Genomic DNA, 21,393 nt, shown 5'->3' on the forward strand with positions numbered 1-21,393 from the left:
AAAGTTACACGCTTTGAAATTTGCAAGTTAAGCATCATTCAAATACTATCTACAATATGACAATGAATTGTTTGATGAACAAACTGACGCTGAGACCAACTCGTTTAAAGTATCCAGAGTAGTTAAAAATATTTTCGATCTTAAATGTGATCTGTTGCCTTTGACATTTTCACAATTTATGGGTCAGTGGCTTAAAATTTAATTACAAACGTTGAAGTAAGGCTATCAGTGTTTAATTTGTTTAGCTGTTGTTAGGCATCAATTTTCACCTTATTGCTGGAACGGCTGTTGTGTAATTCAATATTAAGTAATACAATTATTGTTGTAGAATCAAACAGTTGTCGATTTGCCGTTCCAAGGACGTGCACTCTATTGTACAAAAAACACTATATTGAAAATCCCCACCACAGTTCCCCTACTAAATTCCCCACAATCTTGTCCACGTGTTACCAGAAATTGATCGGGGAACACATGGTGTCTGTCACATGTCGACACGTAACGCAAAAACATATTCCCTTCATTATAATCCCACGTTCAATCTGTTCAGGTAAAAGCCAATTAAGGGTAAATATTCATCATATTTGACATCTCGTTGCTGAAGTCCGAACACGCACATAAAGCGACTGTCACGGGTTTGAGGGTTTAGCAATATTTAACATTGTCTGTACAGGGTTATGCAAAAATATGTGGCATGTGTCGATATTTGCACACAAGGACGTTATCATTGTCAGAACAATGTGCTCGCACTTTTGAGTTTATTGTTCCTGTATTATTAAATAAACATTCAATAAGTTCCTGATAACACTGAAGTTTTATCGGTGCATTAATATTTTGCACAAAATTTGTAGGATGGTGGAAATTTGCACTGTTGTCACACACGGCTTATGATAAGACGGTAGAAGTCATATTGCGAGAATATTTGCGTACTAAAACATTATTTACTCATATGTATTTTTATATATATATTTTTATAATTAGTTATTTTATTTGGGTTTGGAGAGGGGGCTGTCTGATTTAAACTTTTCTTCACGCAAAAGTCCACAATGAATTATCAGAAAATGTGTAATATTCCCGACCATGTGAGTTGTTGATAGAGGGATATACCGTCTTTTATAGAAGTTCCTTCACAGATAACCCCAGCCTTGTGCACCCGAGCTGGATTTGCGATGGGCCGATGTAATATTGGTTTTTAACGATTACTTGCAGGCCTCTGTTGTGTGGCCGATTGTATATTAGTATTTGCTTTATTTCGCGGTGTCTGAACCCTAGAGCCCTTCGCAACTAAACAAATCATTCCTAATCTATCAACCATCGTAATATGAGGGCTTGGTAGTTTCCCAAATATATCATTCCGCAATTCGGACAAGGGCGATAGCCGGTTCAGGATTCAGTAACTCCCGATATTGAGAGATACGCCGACCTTTGAAGCTCAAAGGGCCAGGTATGTTTAATTTTCGCGAAGGGAAATTGAACGAAACGAAATTATTATTACCAGCCTGTCATCCGGGATGTAATTGGAGAACGGAGGGCCAAATGTCACCATGTAATATTCAATATCGCGACAAGCGTCCATCACACCCTCATTACAGCCCCTCTTCTGATATTATCCGAGTCGCTGTAAATTTTAGCGGCCGTCAATTACACCACTTGGTCTTGTAGAATGTATCGAAACCAATATGGATTTTATCATAGGCACATATTTAATATTGAGGAACCGTTACACACGCCAGAACCCCCCAGGGCCATGTGTTAATGTTTATGCCTGCAAGGCAGTTAAACTTATTAAAGTACTGCATTGTGTAGACCTGCTTCAGCAAGAGGGACCGGCATCGAACCAATCCGGCAAAGTAAATTTAATTAATATTTCAATTTTTCTCCTGTTCGAGGTTTGTGTATGTCCTCGAGCTTGCCAGTGCTATATCTTTTGGAAGGGCTAAATGGAAACGTTATCATTCACCACGTGACATATCTAGCTCAATCACATATTGCTTTTAAATATCTGTCATAATCAACGTTGAGGCTTAATTTAGCTATTCCGTGTCAATTTACGGTGGAAAAACACCGCTCAATATTGAAGAGCTATACAAACATTGGTCGCAAATCCTAAATTGGACAACTCAATTGCTTTATAATGAAATAACATCGGGGTTTTCAGGCATATTATTACAGACAAAATTGAGAACTATTGGCGATGTCATATTGAGCCCTTCGTCCATTATAGACCGTGGTATCTATTATCATACACGTTTTATTAACCAATTTATTTCAGCCAATTTCTTACCGTACTAATATCCTTCCTAGTAATTTTATATAAATATGGTTTATGTTCTATTAAACAGTTCGTGAATAATGAGAGCCCGTGTCCTTAATTCTATTCTCAACCATTTCGAAACCCACGCAGCGTTACAGATGAAATGGACAAATAGTTTATATACCATCGTTACTACGCGCTATATACAATGAAATTATTTTAAACAATTAAGGCATGATGTATGAGTTATTACATTTCTTTCTCTGTGTATTGAGTGAGTGAGTGAGTTTAGTATTATCGCTTTTAGCAATATTCCAGCAACATCACGGCTGGGGACACAAGATATAGCTTCACACATTGTACCCATGTTGGGATTCGAACCCGGGTCTTTGGCGTGACGAGCGAACGCTTTAACCACTAGGCTCCCCACCACCTCTTGTGTATTGAAGAGGTGTCTGTATTAATAATAGTTCCCCAACTATCGTTTTCGCGTTGTTATTTAAGTTTTCTGTTTGTGACTTTGTCGTTCCAAGCTTGTGAGTGAATTGTCCGAGAACACAAGGCAAGCTGGTGTTTTTGATCTTAAGTGTATATATCAACTGTTGTAACAGCGACTGACTGTAGTCGTTCGTCCACAAGTGGGGTCGTTTTACCGTGAGACTTGGAATTTTGATATCGTGGTAAGCCTTTGTTCGGTTAAACAGTTGTTAAATCAACCATCTGTTTCCCGCGGTATTCCGAGCGTGATCACCTACTGTAGCAGCTTCTGTTCACAATTGATCACCAACCGTTATTGTTGGTATAAGCAAGAGCCTTTTTTCCCCGCTTAATTACATATTGACAAACTATGTCTGTTCGCCTTTGTTACATTCAATGGCTCGACTGATCAATTTGCTTTTAGATTCGGGGTTTTGTTTGAAACTGAAAATATACATACTTCGGAACTTGACGAACCGTCGGACCGATCCAGGTTTGAAAGGTCTCTGTTTAGTTCACCGTGAATGCTTATCATAGGAAATGTGTATTAGACAAACCAACCATGAAATGACCCTTCAGCGACTAATTCCTTGTTATCGATAGGCTTATTAAAACTTAAACGGTACTTTTGAGTATATGTATTTTGTATGAAGACAGCTCTATTTCCTGCTCATTGTTATTCACATCTTTGAGTGGCGTTTTAAAAGCTGGGAAGTACAATATAGACAGACTTTATGGATAACAGCTTCTGTTTATTTCGTGTGTGACGTTTCGATACCGATTCTTGTACCGTTGTCATTCACACTGAATGAGATGTTAATTCTTTCCACTATTCCTCTTAATTGTTTATGTTTAAGAACAAATGAAAATGATTTTCTTCAACTTGTATTTTGTAACGAAATATGTCTCTCTCAGTGACGACAATACTGTATTCTAATTTCGGCAGTCTTGAATGTCGATACCTATTTTAATGCAATCACGAATTTATTTATTATTAATAATAACAAATTTCAAAGGTATCGAGGAATTGTTATAGATTTTGTTCATACACGAATTAAAAAAACCGTGTTTTCGTATATTGCTTTTTAATTTGATTCTTTCATGTATTAACAGTAATTTGTTTCTTAAATGTTCGCAGACTTTCACAAACCGATGAGAAATGTACAATAAAATGTTTACTTTGTCATTTGATTAAAAGTCAAAGTGAGGGATATGATAAATAACGCTTCGACTTTGAATTTTGAAAATTCATGATTTTCTGGTGAAGCGGTTTCAATTTCATGTGTGTAAGCCTCAAAGATTATCTATGTTGTAAAGTATTTCGTGTGAGACGTCTTGTATAAAGTTTGCCTTGTTTGTTTCAGGTTATTTGGGTCTGGAGGTACATGCGCTGCCTGTTCACAAAACATTCCTGCCAGCGAGCTCGTGATGCGCGTGCAAGGCAACGTATATCACTTGAAGTGTTTCACGTGCGTCTCGTGCCACGGGCAGCTTGTGCCAGGAGATAGGTTCAGTATTGTCAACGGCAGCTTACTCTGTGAACAAGATTACCCAAAAGTGCTAAAAGGTCACGCTTCGCTGCCCGCACGGACGGCACATAAGGTAAATTGCTATTAAGTTTTACCGTCTGTGTGAGTTGTGTTTTACGCCGCAACACATTGGTCAAATCCCCTACCTCAGGAGTGAGTGAATCAAAGTACGATTTTAGGATTCGAAACTGCGGTGATCGTATGGCACGGGCACGGTGGGGTAGCCTAGTGGTTAAAGCGTTCGCTCGTCATGCCGAAGACCCGGGTTCGAGTCCTACTTGGGTACAGTGTGGGAAGCCCATTTGTGGTGTCCCTGGGCGTGATATTGCTGGAATATTGCTAAAAGCGGCGTAAAACCTTATTCACTCACTTGATGTCAGGACAGTAAACATGTATTGTGAAATATATTCCGAACAAGAAAACACTTTAAACTTTAGCCGATAGTGTGTCATCATGCCCTAATGGCGCGTATAAGTAGAAGTTCAGGCTATCGACCATTGGTTTGCCGAGCAGAATTAAGTGTGTTCGTAGTATATGGAGTAAAACAACGTCCGCCTTAAAGGTAAAAAAGGGCGGGTAGCCAAGTGGTTAAGGCGTTTGCTCTTCACGCCGAAGACCCGGGTTCGAATCCCCACATGGGTACAGTGTGTGAAGCCCAGTTCTGGTCTCTCTCTCTCTCTCTTCGTCTCTCTTCTTCTCTCTCTCTTCTTCTTCTCTTCTTCCCCCGTGATATTGCTGGAATATTGCTAAAATCGGCCTAAAACTATACTCACTCACTTAAAGATAAAAACACTATTTGGTCGAAATCTTCTCCGAAGCAACAAGAATGACTGTCGACCATCACAAAGCCGACTTTCCTGTCGTGTATATATATGACACGCATGTTACAATAGAGAAACACGAGCAAGCTTCGGAAAACATCCAGCCCCAGAATATTTCTTACTTTACTCGAGTAAAGCTTTCAAGACAGTTAATGACATCAGGTGTTGGTGGAACAGCTAATATGTTTCCAACAGGGTATGTTATTCCTGTAAACACTTCATTAGCGAAAAGCAAACTAAATTAAGTAGACCTGTATCTTGATAAATACACATTACTATAACATAAGATTGGGTTTCAATAATGAGACATAATTGGCGTGGATGACACGGGACTCTGTTGGGATCTCTACCGCAGTCTCACCTGTGTGTTAAACAAGTATAACATTACTGTATACATTAATATACACCCTGACTCGGGAGCTGTTTGTACGCGGTATATTATGACAAGGACATTGTTAGTTTTAATCTTATCTCGATAATGGAAGGCCGTGCTTCCTTGAAAGAATGTTGATGCAGCTTGTCTGAAGGGGCTGGTGGCAGAACCTGTTTCCCCTAACCCTGGGGACAGGTCGCAGTTAGAAGCCCCTCCTGGTGACAGATCTACAGGCCTTGATCAGCGAATTGCCTCGAGGCTGGTCATCAGTGGTCAGCTGCCTGAGAGGTTGTGGGTTGCATAAACTGGCATATATCCACAGCTTGCAGCTCTTCAGGTTGGGGGGCGGTGGGGTAGCCTAATGGTTAAAGCGTTGGCTCGTCACGCCGAAGACCCGGGTTCGAATCCCCACATGGGCACAATGTGTGAAGCCCATTTCTGGTGTTCCCCGCGGTGATGTTGCTGGAATATTGCTTAAAAGCGGCGTAAAACCAAACTCAGTCAGTCAGTCAGTCTTCAGGTCGGTTGCAAGACACAGGATGCCAAGGCATCGCAATTCGCAGTGCGGAGTTGACTTATGGTGACTGGTTCGAGTTGCGGTTCTCTCATTAAGGTTCTTGGTTTGTCAACCTGACACCAGACTAACGCGTCATATCTCTGATATTGTATTGGATGGTGTGGTAGCCTCCTGGTTTAAAGCGTCCGCTCGTCACGCCAAAGACCCCGGGTTCTATTCCTCACACGGGTACAATGTGTGAAGCCCATTTCTGGTGTTATTGCTAAAGGTGGCGTAAAACTGAATTCACTCACTCTGACAGTACATAAGTTTGAAACAAACAACTCCGTTTGAATGAAACCTGACTGACTGAGTTTGGTTTTACGCCGCTTTTAGCAATATTCCAGCAATATCACGGCGGGGGACACCAGAAATGGGCTTCACTCATTGTACCCATGTGGGGATTCGAACCCGGGTCTTCGGCGTGACGAGCCAACGCTTTAACCACTAGACTACCCCACCGCCCAAAACCTTTAAGGGAGGTTCAGAAGCTGTGGAAAGTCCAGACTTGCTTCATTTAGGGAACATAATATCGCGCAGGTACTGTAAGACATACAGACCCTAGCAATAGTAGTAGGTGTCACTACTGTGGTAATATGTTAAATCAGTCATCACGTTTAGGCTTCCTCTGACTTGAAGCTTACATGCCATAATAAAACTCAATTTTTTTGAAAGCAACGTTGATCAAAACTCACGCTTCGGATTTTCCTTTTTTCCTCTCCTCGTCATCCTGTTAACCATTACTGAGAACAGCAGTGTACAACAATGTAAAGGTGTTACAGTTTCTAGAGGTAATAGATATGCTTCATAAAGAATTATTCTTTGAAAAACGACTAAACCTCGTTACCTCAACAAAAGTTGATAATTGTTTCTGCTTTGAGTATTTATGAAATTTATGCAATTTACACAGATTACGAGCTGGTGGTGTTTTATTGCTTTCCTCGTTATGTCAGGGATAATCTACAACATAGTCTCCTTGGTTACATCGACAGCCACAAAAGTAGAGTCGTCGTCATCAGTAACGTTCTAGTACAAATGGGAGTATTCTTTATGTTTGACACTTGAAAGGATGCCGGTATAAAACTGAAAGAATCCTAAAAGTTCATTCACTCACAGTGTTGGAGTTGGCGGTAACCTCATCAAATCGAACGGACCAGCAATTAACCGAGAAAACAATCTGGTCGAGTTGTTGGTGGCAAAACGAGAACATCAGACATGGGATGAAAAATCAGCGCCATTTGTCCTAAACGAGATATTAATGCTTCTTCACTCAGAATGAGAACTGCGTGGTTGTTCTCCATTGTCTTGGATGGGTACTTTCCGCCTTCTTGTAGAAGCTGTTATGACAAACGACTTGAAGTGATTAGTCCTACTATACAAGCAAGGCGGCTACATCGCTGTTCTCTAATTGAAAGGAATCTTCTGTTATTGTAGTCGCAATCTGAAGCAGTTTCGTTTTTGCGAAATTTATATTCTGCGGAACTGTATTGTGGGTAATTGATCAGCTGACAGGGGCTGATTCAAAGACTTATCCCTCGAATCGTCTGTCATCGGCATACAGTCTCAAACTGATGTCTTGAGGTCCATTTAATAGTCGCTCCATCTGTGCCTGCAATTATTTAGCGTAAAAGGAATGGCTTATTTCAATGAGAAATTGAAATTAGAATTCGATATTCGATACCAGCCTATTACCGTGCCGGTTTACGGTATGTCGTTAGCCCGCGACCGGATTTCGGCAATGTGGAAACTGCTCGCGGAGATCAATGGCCGCGCACGTGATGGAGATGTCATGACGAGCACGCACCGTGATGTTAACATGTTTAATTCCCTGAAATCCCTCCCCGAAATTGGAGAGGGTGCAACCATGTCGTGCTCCAACTTCCATGACATACAGCTTACCAAAGTCCATCATGGACCCCGGGCGCAGATCAGCTGAAGTAATTTCAGCTCTCCCTGCCTTTGATCGGGGTGAAAAGGACCCGTAGATCAAGAAGTATGAATTGTGCCAAATGTTTTCTCGCAAGATGGCGCCACGAGCTGCAGCACGTGCTGCACGATTGTTTACATGGCTGCGGAGTGTGTTGTGTTTCGCTATCGCTAGGAATAGTCGGATGCTTAATTTGACAGGGACTGAGCAATCGAAGCCCTTTGATCATAAACCTCATTTCTATATTCGGGTTTTCAGCTGGTCGGCCATGATGTTAGGAGACTCGTGAAAACGGCTTTCGTCCTCCCTCCATCGAGGCCAATAAACACGTAGGCTGCACCGCTGTCGTTACTGAAGTTGAACTTTTTGTGTAATTAAATAGAATCCAAAGTAACCCAGTTATGCGATAATTAATTATTTACTCTTGATGTTCGTGAGTCAAATTACGGTTGATTGTATATGATTTCGATATTGGCAGTGTGGGTGTTTGGCTAGGTCTTAATTGGGATCTTTGTCATTTTGCTAAGACTGTTCCCCAGTTATTTTCAGTGTTGACTGACTGCCTTATTAACATGACAAGATGATAGTTTTTTGTTTTTTTAATTATTCCACTTTTTGTATTGTACAACAACTCACATAATATGTCATTTAACATATGTTTCATTGGAAAAAAATCAGATAATGTAGTACATCAGTAAACTAAGTTTCATCGAAAAGGATACTTGAATAAAATGGTTCAAAACGTACAGCTTATGGCAACCAATGTCATACATCGATAAAACAAAGTTTCATCGAAAAGGGTAATTGAATAGAATGGTTCAAACAATTTACAGCTTATGGCAGCTGGACCTGTGTCATACATCGATACACAAAGTTTCATAGAAAAGGGTAATTGAATAGAATGGCAACGGGACCAACTTGGCAACATGACAAGATGATAGTTGGATCATTTCAAACTCCTCGATGACCACTGAGAGGCTTGATCAACGTTAAAGTATAGACTACACGCCTTGGTTTATTGGACCGATCCAAGTTCTGCATGTTAATATACCTCTCAAAGGAAGTTAAGGACTAGTTGATCTCTCATGACAAGCTACAGGTTCTCGATAGTAATTTGAAGGAATCTGTGTTCCTTACCTTCTTTTGACTAGTATAAGACTGAGGCATTGTCTGCATGAGCTGGTTGATAGGTGTATGTATGAAACTCCGAGAACTGCCAACTGGCCTTAGAACAGCGCAGGCAGTCTTTCTCACAGTCTCTGAATCATATTTGTTTCTCTTCCGCCCAGCCATTTCTGAAGTGCAAAAATCCACAATGAAGCAAGTCTAGCCTCCCCTCGCGTTCTGAATCCCCATCTCATCACGGCTCTATCAATATAAATGGAGTTGTTTGTTTCTATCAAAATTAAAACATTCAGAGACTAGCGTTAGTCTATAATGCCCTGCTTCTTTAAGACACGAGAGGGGGGAGAACGCCAATGACACGTGAATGGAACCAAGGTATGTCCAGGTACAAAGTCTGCGGCATCCTCGAGCGTGAAATTAAAGCCATCTTTTCTACCATCTCGACTTGAGAGCTTACTGTGATGCTGGTTGGTTTGACTGCGACATCACCCGCTGCTTTCTGTATATCATAATGCCATTTATTCCAAGCGAACATCGGTCTCATTAGCGTAAAAACGAGTGTTTTTGACGAAACGAGGTTTGCCATTCCTTTTAATCAGATGCAGTGTTCCGGATACTACACATACAGTGTTAATGTAATGTCTAATTTTGTTGGTGGCACGAGCCGTGAAATGATTCAGCCGCCCAGCAAATGAAATTGATTCTACGGATTATTTACCTTGTTAATTAATTGAATGAATAATTAATTTGTCGGATTTCGTGATAAACAACGTACAGGAAAACCGACTGTTTCATTATCTAATGAAAACTGGATACATGTTTTCTCTCCCAAGCTTATTTGTGCGACATTGCAATCAGCCTTCCTAAATACCCCGATAATTGGCTTGTGGATACAGATGGCGGTCTGTTGTATCCCATGGCAAACAATTTACCGACTGATGATTGAAACCAAATAATGTTCCCATATATGTTCAGTATCAACTGCCTGGACTTGTTTGAAAGCTTCAAATATCGCGTGCACTTCAGGATCTCTGTTCTTCGTGAGCGGCCATGGGGTGGCTGGAACGTTGCCCCGAAACCCGGTTCTGGTCCCCAGTGATATGTATTTTCTAAGTGGTTTCGCTGTTAAGGAGTTCAAAGCGACGCAAAACCTCCCATGTCACAATCATCTCCAAAAAGAAGAACGTTAATACGTTAAGTGACGTGACGGTTTAAATTGGTCAGCTGGTAAGGGAGATAACTCTGCCTCCCGGCATGTCATGGCGCGACTTCCTGTCAGCAGCTTCCCGTTACAGCTTCCCCGGGTAACCCCTCGCGAGTTCTGGTCCAGTGTTCTGGCTCAACGCAATATGTTACAGCCCACTTAATACAGTAATTGTAGGAGGACTGGCATAATCTGCCAATGTAGACAGAGTTTAATCTAAGTGTACAGTTAATTACAATGACACGACCGAGCCCCGAGCGAGTCGTCCGCCATTGATCCTTCGCCCATTCACTCATATTGTGACAGACTACATAGCTAGCAACAGGCTCCTAATTAATGTCACGCTACTTAAAGTGCCTTAATTGACTCGTGTACAGGCCGTGTCATTCACCCGTATTGGTTGAGCAGTACAGTAATTAGGGTTGCATAATTACGAGTAATAAACACTTTAATTTGGAAGGCTATTTACTGAAAGTAATTTCAGTATATGAGCGTTGAGGGAGTATGGTTGCTACCACCTCAGCCTATTACCCGCAATGGAAACTGGTTGAGATATAGGCTGATTAGCTTCTAAATTAAAAAGATGGAATTGGTTTCTCACGTCTGACTGCCAGAAGCAGGGGAGTCTTGATTACCCAGGACCAGAAATGAAAGGTGTATGTACATTCGACCCGATATCTGGACGCCATGATGGAATATAATCTCGCATCGGCCTCCTGGTTCGAGAGTGAAAAAAATACACCCAAAGTCTTGAAGTTCCATTTGATTTGAAAAGGCGTTTTAATATTTGATGGGCTTATAATGATCGTGATGAAACTGTGCTCATTTCCACATGAGTCTTGGAGTTTGGGGGTAATTAGCTGATTAACCGCTTCTGTGGTTAGGAATGGGAACAGAACACCTTGGATGGTGAACGAGTTTGGGGTTAGGTCGTTCACAATGGAAGGTATTGCTATACAACCAGGCCTTATGGTACATCCGTATTGTACTGCATACGGATGAGCGCGATTCGTCTGTTTCGTACTGCACATACACGGTCGCCTACGGATGCCATTCAGATTACATGAACGTCATTTAGATACATAGTACCGGTCGTCATTCAGTACATGAGTACTGCCTACGGATGAACGTCATTCAGATACATAGTACTGCCTACGGATGAACGTCATTCAGATACATAGTACTGCCTACGGATGAACGTCATTCAGATACATAGATACTGCCTACGGATGAATTCAGTCATTCGGATGAACGTCATTCAGATACATAGTACTGCCTACGGATGAACGTCATTCAGATACATTCAGATAGTACTGCCTACGGATGAACGTCATTCAGATACATAGTACTGCCTAGATACAGATAGTACTGCCTACGGATGATTCAGATACACGTCATACATAGTACTGCCTACAGATACAGATACATAGTACTGCCTACGGATGAACGTCATTCAGATACATAGTACTGCCTACGGATGAACGTCATTCAGATACATAGTACTGCCTACGGATGAACGTCATTCAGATACGTACTACCTACGTACTGCCTACGGATGAACGTCATTCAGATACATAGTACTGCCTACGGATGAACGTCATTCAGATACATAGTACATGTACTGCCTACGGATGAATGTCATTCAGATACATAGTACTGCCTACGAATGTCATTCAGATACATAGACTGCCACGGATGAATGTGCATAGATCGGAGGTCATACAAACATTTTCATTTTTTTTAGATTGAGCCCAACAAAGAGCATTCCAGTAATGGTTGAGTGGTTTCGCATCACTTTAATTCAGATCATATGCAGTGTCACGGAGTGGTCTCCATAAATCTACACATTGTAAACCAGTGAAGTCCGGGGTAGAATGAACCTTCAGTAACCCATGCTTGTCGTAGAGGCGACTAACGGGATCGGGTGGTCAGGCTCGCCGACTTGGTTGACACATGTCATCGCATCCCAATTGCGTAGATCGATGTTCATGCTGTTGATCCCTGGATTGTCTGGTCCAGACTTGATTATTTGCAGACCGCCGCCATATAGCTGGAATATTGCTGAGTGCGCCGTAAAACCCAACCCAACTCGACTCACTCACTACACATTGTACCAACCCTTCGGTGTTATAAACAAGTCCCCACCCCGATGATCTATGGTAGTGGCACCCCGATGCTTGAAGTTGATGACTGAATAAAGATTTAGGCTAAGGTCGACTTTATTCCAACTATATCGGACGGCAGTTATTGGTCGTTACACGTGAAGATCAGATGAGGCTGTTTTTCAGATTGCACGGGGTTGTTTTGTCTACTAGTAACCCGAATGATTAATCATACACAAATGGAACTTACGTAGTATATTTTCGTTTAAAATATCTTTAGAGTGTGTTCATCGGTTCCCGAAATAAATCTTGTGGGGGCGGTGGGGTAGCCTAATGGTTTAAGCAATGGCTCGTCACTGGAAGCCAAGGGTTTGATTCCTGAACGAGTTTGGGGTTAGGTCGTTCACAATGGAAGGTATTGCTATACAACCAGGCTTTATGGTACATCCGTATTGTACTGCATACGGATGAGCGCGATTCGTCTGTTTGGTACTGCACATACGGATAACCGTCGTTCAGATACATAGTACTGCCTACGGATGAACGCCATTCAGATACATAGTATGAACGTCATTTAGATACATAGTACTGCCTACGGATGAACGTCATTCAGATACATATTATGAACGTCATTCAGATACATAGTACTGCCTACGGATGAACGTCATTCAGATACATAGTACTGCCTACGGATGAACGTCATTCAGATACATAGTACTGCCTACGGATGAACGTCATTCAGATACATAGTACTGCCTACGGATGAACGTTATTCAGATACATAGTACTGCCTACGGATGAACGTCATTCAGATACATAGTACTGCCTACGGATGAACGTTATTCAGATACATAGTACTGCCTACGGATGAACGTCATTCAGATACATAGTACTGCCTACGTATGCACGTCATTCAGATACATAGTACTGCCTATTACGGATGAACGTCATTCAGATACATAGTACTGCCTACGGATGAACGTTATTCAGATACATAGTATACTGCCTACGGATGAACGTCATTCAGATACATAGTACTGCCTACGGATGAACGCGTTATTCAGATACATAGTACTGCCTACGGATGAACGCGTCATTCAGATACATAGTACTGCCTACGGATGAATGTCATTCAGATACATAGTACTGCCTACGGATGAACGTTATTCAGATACATAGTACTGCCTACGGATGAATGTCATTCAGATACATAGTACTGCCTACGGATGAACGTCATTCAGATACATAGTACTGCCTACGGATGAACGTCATTCAGATACATAGTACTGCCTACGGATGAATGTCATTCAGATACATAGTACTACCTACGTATGAACGTCATTCAGATACATAGTACTGCCTACGGATGAACGTCATTCAGATACATAGTACTGCCTACGGATGAACGTCATTCAGATACATAGTACTGCCTACGGATGAACGTTATTCAGATACATAGTACTGCCTACGGATGAACGGATGAATGCTGCTGTCATTCAGATACATAGTACTGCCTACGGATGAATGTCATTCAGATACATAGTACTGCCTACGGATGAATGTCATTCAGATACATAGTACTGCCTACGGATGAATGTCATTCAGATACATAGTACTGCCTACGGATGAATGTCATTCAACTATGCGATTACGGACACTGTGTGCGATCGGAGGTCATACAAACATTTTCAGTTTTTAGATTGAGCCCAACAAAGAGCATTCCAGTAATGGTTGAGTGGTTTCGCATCACTTTAATTCAGATCATATGCAGTGTCACGGAGTGGTCTCCATAAATCTACACATTGTACACCAGTGAAGTCCGGGGTAGAATGAACCTTCAGTAACCCATGCTTGTCGTAAGAGGCGACTAACGGGATCGGGTGGTCAGGCTCGCTGACTTGGTTGACACATGTCATCGCATCCCAATTGCGTAGATCGATGTTCATGCTGTTGATCCCTGGATTGTCTGGTCCAGACTTGATTATTTACAGACCGCCGCCATATAGCTGGAATATTGCTGAGTGCGCCGTAAAACCCAACCCAACTCAACTCACTCACTACACATTGTACCAACCCTTCGGTGTTATAAACAAGTCCCCCACCCCCGATGATCTATGGTAGTGGCACCCCGATGCTTGAAGTTGATGACTGAATAAAGATTTAGGCTAAGGTCGACTTTATTCCAACTATATCGGACGGCAGTTATTGGTCGTTACACGTGAAGATCAGATGAGGCTGTTTTTCAGATTGCACGGGGTTGTTTTGTCTACTAGTAACCCGAATGATTAATCATACACAAATGGAACTTACGTAGTATATTTTCGTTTAAAATATCTTTAGAGTGTGTTCATCGGTTCCCGAAATAAATCTTGTGGGGGCGGTGGGGTAGCCTAATGGTTTAAGCAATGGCTCGTCACTGGAAGCCATGGGTTTGATTCCCCACATGGGTACTGTCTCTGAAGCACATTTCTGTTTTCCCCCGCCGTGATATTGGTGGAATATTACTGAAAGCGGCGTTAAATCATACTCACTCTTATTCTTGTATAAATTTCCATATTTCAACTTGTTATGATTGTTAATTATAAAATTCGAAATGTGTCTAATAACACGATTCCTATTTTTGTATGTTTCAGGTATGTTGATGGGTGACTCTAAAGACTGTTCAGGTCCTCTTCTGTGGCTACTCGTCTGTTAGAGGGATATTTCACAAATCTTCATCCAACTTTTGCATCTCCAATCATCGGATCAGCAGCGGCAACAGCAGCAGCAGCTCGCAGTGGTGTGCACGGCAACGTTCTGCCTGTTGGATGCCCTACGTTTGTCAACACACAAACAATGCCAGGCCGTGTCGCCAAGGATCAACAAGTGGCTAAATATTGAAAGTGATGACGATTCTTGAAATCGCCAGAGTGCAGGAAACAAAATAGCCGACAACTCGAAATGGCGAACCATTGTCGTCTGCTCTTTGAAGGAAATCACACACGTAAACAGGGACATGTTTGAGGAGTTGTGCTACAATACCAGCCACGAAAAGTTCTCAAAACATTTTGACTCGATAAGCACCATGTTTCTGCAACTATTTAAACAGTATACAAGAACAGTAAACAACTGTCTGGACGAAACAAACATGGGGAGACGTTACTTCCGGTTCGCCGTAATGAACGATGACGTCATTATGACAGCAGACGACAGTGAGATACTGATGTTATCAGTGTCTTGTTCGCAAGACCATGTTTTATCAAGAGTGACTGGAAAGGAAGAGAATGTACACTTGTAAATATTCCGTTCATAAACCCGTTCCTATGCTTTGGTCAAGTGTCTGGACACTCACGCCTGTCTCGACCGTGTGTTCAGTCCCTGTCACTTAAATTCGTTGCACGTGCTATAGTATGATGTGTTACTTTTATATGTAGGTGGCTCGAACGGTAACATTTAAGTGCCTATATTTTGTTGATAATTTATAGAGATTCGATCACAGGGAGGGCGCCGTTTCCATGACAACTATTCAGTACACTGTATCTAACTTGGGGATATTTGTGTCGTTGATATGCACCTCATAGATATTTAAATACTGTACTTTCATGCAAATTATTGTGAACTCTTTTTTTTCTCATCAGAAATATAACATGCCTCATTTAGAAACGATAGATGAAACATATACCATTTTGATGACACGTAATTCATTTGAAGTCCTTTTATTTTTTTTCGCCATAACTGATATTAGTTTTCAGGAACATGTATTCGGACTTAGAAACGGGGGAGTACATATATAGATTGCATGTGGTAAATGTGCAGTGAAGGTATTCGGTTAATGCATTTTCAGTATATTTGACAATTTGACATAAATGAATCACTCTCTTGAAGGGACACTGTTTTGGTGGGGTTTATGTCGTCAGCGATTTGCACCGGTTGTGTGAAACGAATGTAACCGAATATCGTAGAAATGATCTACGAAATATGAAAAATAACATTCCTTTGGCCTAGATTTGCGTATAATAGAATTTCGTTTCATAATAATGTCGATCGTATTATGACAATGCGATCTTGCATACCACAGGTAAATATTGAACACGACGTGGAAAACATTGGGTTTGAATCGTTTCCCTATTAATCTCATCCTTGGGGGTGGCGGGGTAACCCAGTGGTTAAAGCGTTCGCTCGTCACACAAAAGACCAGGGTTCGATTCCCCACATGGGTACAATGTGTGAAGCCCATTTCTGGTATACCCCGCTGTGATATTGCTGGAATATTGCTAAAAGCGGCTTAAAACCAAACTCACTCACTCACTCACTCACTCACTCACTCTCGTGGTTGCGTGAGTATTTCAACTGCACGGTCAGTTATGTGGACGGGCTTGATCACGTGGCGAAAAGTCAAGTTACAAACGGTCCTGAAAATACCCACTGACGATATGTGATATCGATTCAGCTATAAGCAAAAATATTCAGCCCTGAACTACGATTTTTCTGATCTGAAATATATCGCGTTATAGGACTGAATTAATTGAGTTGCACACATCTGTTCCAAAAATAAATGCGTGTCCTGACTGTACACTCGTGACCATATGTTAGTATGCATGAATAATATCGCACTCATGGTCTGTATAACATTGAATGTGCGGGACTTGGGTTCAGTTGTGATTGGAGGAGGGTGAGGCGGGTTCTCGGTATGCGCAATTGCGTAGATCGATGCTCATGATATTGATCACTGGATTGTCTGACTGACTCGATCATTTACAGACCGCCGCTATATAGCTGGAAAATTGCTGAGTTCGGCGTTAAATAACAAACAATCAATCAGTCTTGGTGTTTGGAGCTGTGTCCCACGGTTGCTAACTTCAATGGGTTCGAATCCCAGGTTCGCGCCTCGATTATGATCCTTGGTTTGGCACCATCTACGTGGTCCTCGTCTCCGACCTCATTTTTTAGCATCGATGCGCATGCTGTTGATCACTGGATTGTCTGGTCCTGACTCGATTATTTACAGACCGCCGCCATATAGCTGGGATATTGCTGAATGCGCGGTAAAACTAAACTCACTCACTCACTCACTCACTCGCTCATTTTTTTAGCTGTCCATTCACATAAGCTGACTCGTTTTAACCAACCCATTGACGCTGATAGCACGGAGGTATGTTTCGTTTCATCTCTGAATTCAAATCGTAACAATATGGCTGAAATATGGCCTGTGTGACGTAAAGTTTAATCCCACTCACTGAAATGAGAACGGGGAATACAGGACTGTTTTTAAAAGCGGCTATGTAGATGTATGGACGCCAACCCTCTTAAACCTCCACCGGACACTGAATATGACATTGGTTAAACACCGAAGACCAGCGTTCGATTACACGCGTCGAACCCATTATTGAAGAACACACCTGGCGGTTGGGAAGCCAAATGGTTAAAGTGTTCGCTCTTTCGAAGAGCCTGGTTCGATTCCCCACGTTGATACAACGTGTGAAGCCCATTCCATGTGTCCCCCGGGGCCCTGATGTTGCTGGAATATTGCTAAAAGCGGCGTAAAACTAAACTGACTCACTGAAACACCCACCCACCCACCATCGGCTAACACAAACCCTCCCCAAGCCCACACACCCCTGAAAATGTAACGGCCGGACCCCTTACCTTGCCTATGGAAGAAGGTGAATCAGGAATTCACTTGGTAATTTTTACTTCCTCCTCGAGGGAACGCACTGTGTTTAACGTGATTTGCTTTTATGAGGTATTGTTTTTATTCTATGAACTACAGATCGCTGGACACTGATGTAAGAAGCTTCGACTAGCAACTGTGTTTTTCCTGTGCTAATTAACCTGTAATGAGAGCCTGTGTGTGACTGTGTATATATACTGGTAAGACTGAGATGTGATGGAGCTACGGAGACTTGTTGTCAATAAATGTACAGTGTTGATACATTGCTGGAGCTTTTGTTGTTTTCATCGTCTTTGTGTTCAGGGGCGGTGGTGTAGCCTTGTGGTTAAAGCGTTCGCTCGTCACACCGAAGACGTGGGTTCGATTCCCCACACGGGTACAATGTGTGAAGCCCATTGTTCGTGTTCCCGCGTCCTGATATTGCTGGAATGTTGCTAAAAGCGGCGTAAAACTAAACTCAATCACACACTGTTTGTGTTCAGAGGCTGTCGGAACCAGGTCACCGTTGCACAAAGTGGTCTTTGACTTCGGAGGTCTTGCCCGAACCGCTTTATTTTCCCTTCTGCCCATCCTCACTCACTCAATCACTCTGTGACACTCTGAGACTCGGAAATAAAACAAATTACAAATTTTATATATATATATTCGGAGACGAAGCGAAGTGTACGGTGATCGTAACTTCCATAATTTTGCATAGGCCGACAAGAGACGCAGCGTATACTGACTTGAGTTCCAGAAATAACATTATCTTATTATACCATGTCGAAAAATATACTATACAAAACAAATCCAAGCCGAGAACAATCAGAGGACTGAGGGGGCGGTAGGGTAGCCTAATGGTTAAAGCGTCACGCCGAAGACCCGGGTTCGAATCCCCACATGGGTACAATGTGTGAAGCCCATTTCTGGTGTCCCCCGCCGTGATGTTGCTAGAATATTGCCAAAAGCGGCGTAAAACCAAACTCAGTCAGTCAGTCAGAGGACTGAGGCAATACAGACTTGCCAAATCATTCCAGACTTGAGTAGGAGTTCTATTAATTGTGTCTGGATGGTCTGGGCGACAAGGTGAAGCGCTGAGATCGTTTGTGCAACGGCCCCAGGCACTCTTAGTTATTCGGGATCTGTCGTATCATTCGTGGGAATGCTGAGAAAACAGGACATGTATATTGTACATATATATTGTACACTCCACAGATAAAACACGGGGTGGTAGGGTAGCCTAGTGGGTAGGAGAGTGGTTAAAGCGTTCGCACGCCACGAAGACCTGGCCTTCCCAAATGGATAAACGTGAGAAGTCCATCTCTGGTGTCCCACGCCGTGATATTGCAGGAATATTGCTAAAAACAGCATATTGCCGAAAGCTCACTCAAACACGTCCACCCGTTCAGAACCGGGAGACGGGCGCTGTACACGAACAAGTGTTATGTTAAACGCCGCAATACTCCAGCTATGTGACTGCGGACTGTAAATGATAACCTGGACCAGACAATCCAGTGATTGACGTAATGTCCCCTAGCCTGACCACGCGATTCCGTTGGTCGCCTCATTCTCCAAGAACCCGTGAAGATCAGTGTGAGAACTGATCTTCAGTTACCAATGCTTGTCGTAAGAGGCGACTAACGGATCGGGTGGTCAGGCTCCCTGACTTGGTTGACACATGTCGTATTTCAATTGCGCAGATCGATGATCATGCTTTTGATCACTGGATTGTCTGGTCCAGACTCGATTGTTTACAGACCGCCGCCATATGGCTGGAATATTGCTGAGTTCAGCGTCAAACAACAAACAGACAAACAAAACACATTTTTCAAGCACGGAAGACCAAATATGACCCGGATCTTCAAGGGTCGTGAACGCAGTACCATTTTGACTGGAGCTGACATTTGTACACACACATCGTACACATATTGTGCACATAAACAGAACAAAAGACGAATGCACACAGTGCAAATGGCTATCCCGTAGAACGAACGGAGCAATTGTATAAAAGCAATAAAATTATTATTGAGTTCTCCTTTGACATGTTGGAATCAGAAGTCACAACGTAATTAATCAGTTGATTAATTCACGACCGATGCCTTGATTGGATTTGTGCAAGTCAAACATCCCACTTACGATGAGGGTCTGCTGACGTCACAGCCGCATGAAACCATGCACAGGAAACTGTAGTCGAGTAAAGTGGCCTCTGTGTACCGAAAGTCTTAAAGGACTTTTCATGATTGCGAACAAGTGAAAGAGCGAGCGAACAATATGGATCGTGAGCAAAAGTCATGGAGAGTCCCACCATATAGCCTCTGCCATCGTATGATTATATATACCACTCGGTAAACGTCACGACAAATTTACTATAGTAACTAGATAGAAGCGGGTGTTTTATTAAAAACATTTTGAGTGATTTACGGTATATTTAAATGACCGCGACGTTGAACCATCTGTCTGCGACTAGTCATAATGATGGTGTATGTTATGTAATACTTCAGAAAGATCCAGAACACATGGTGCCCTTTTAACTTTCAGTTCTTCACTCAACATAGAATAAAACTTATAAACGTGTATTTACGTCACAATTTTGCTTTAAATTTTAACGCTGCTTTTACATTATTTCAGCCATATGGCAACACGTCACCGTATGTCTTCAGTGATGTCATATGCATACATGCTATACATTTGCCACATAAATGCCATACACTGGTCATATATATCAGGTACTGCGTAGACGTTTGCCGTACATGTGCCGAATGCGTTATACACACGGTCTGTGTTTAATAAACAATTACCATATATTACCATTCGAATTATATATGTGTCATGCAATTAGCATACAATTACCGCATGTGCCACATGAATCAGCATTTCATACAATACGTATATAATTACCATGCGTCGTCCTATGTAAACCATCCCAGTTATACAACTTGTATGCTTATACACTTCGATTGCAATAATTATAAATCGTCAGATGTATGATATACGCAATACAATTTGTCAGCATTTGTCAGACAGACAGGTTTTTTTCAGTAGTTGAGGCTCAGTGGCCCAAAGTACAATTAAAGTTGCTGAATTACAACTATTGCCAGCAGTTGTCACATGTATCATAACGTTAAATAAAGTGTATACGTGAGTTATCTTACATGTATCATAACGTATTGTACATGCAATACAGTCGCGGTACGATAACCACAAATAGTCGTATGTGTCATAACAGTTTTATACGATTACCATACATTTGTGTCATACCATTCTATACGTTGTCATACGTACATACCCTAGGTTTTCCAGGTATGTCAGTACTATAATCCTTGACACTCTGGATGTGTTAGAACAAATATACCCGTTGGTTTTGTGATGTGTCAGAACTATACCCGTTGGTTTCCTAGT

The 21,393-nt window shown here is 41.9% G+C and overlaps 1 protein-coding gene and 1 long non-coding RNA gene across 2 annotated transcripts in view; one reads left to right on the forward strand and one right to left on the reverse strand.

Moving 5' to 3' along the window:
* The window catches only part of LOC124286866 (LIM domain transcription factor LMO4.1-like), a 66,614-nt gene extending 48,334 nt beyond the window's left edge, over window positions 1-18,280 (forward strand). The window contains exons 3-4 of the mRNA XM_046723311.1: window positions 4,093-4,330; window positions 14,999-18,280. Coding sequence (XP_046579267.1) covers window positions 4,093-4,330; window positions 14,999-15,007 — 247 coding nt within the window. The 3' untranslated portion in view covers window positions 15,008-18,280. The remainder of the gene's footprint in view (window positions 1-4,092; window positions 4,331-14,998) is intronic.
* Window positions 6,919-8,012, reverse strand: LOC124286867. Its single transcript, XR_006901132.1, has 2 exons — window positions 7,907-8,012; window positions 6,919-7,616 (listed from the first exon to the last, which is right to left on the reverse strand). It is a non-coding gene; the product is annotated as an uncharacterized LOC124286867 (long non-coding RNA).
* Window positions 18,281-21,393: the final 3,113 nt, after the last annotated feature.

This window comes from Haliotis rubra, unplaced genomic scaffold (assembly GCF_003918875.1).
Source record: "Haliotis rubra isolate DU_JTF1 unplaced genomic scaffold, ASM391887v1 Scf394, whole genome shotgun sequence".
NCBI lineage: Eukaryota > Metazoa > Mollusca > Gastropoda > Lepetellida > Haliotidae > Haliotis > Haliotis rubra.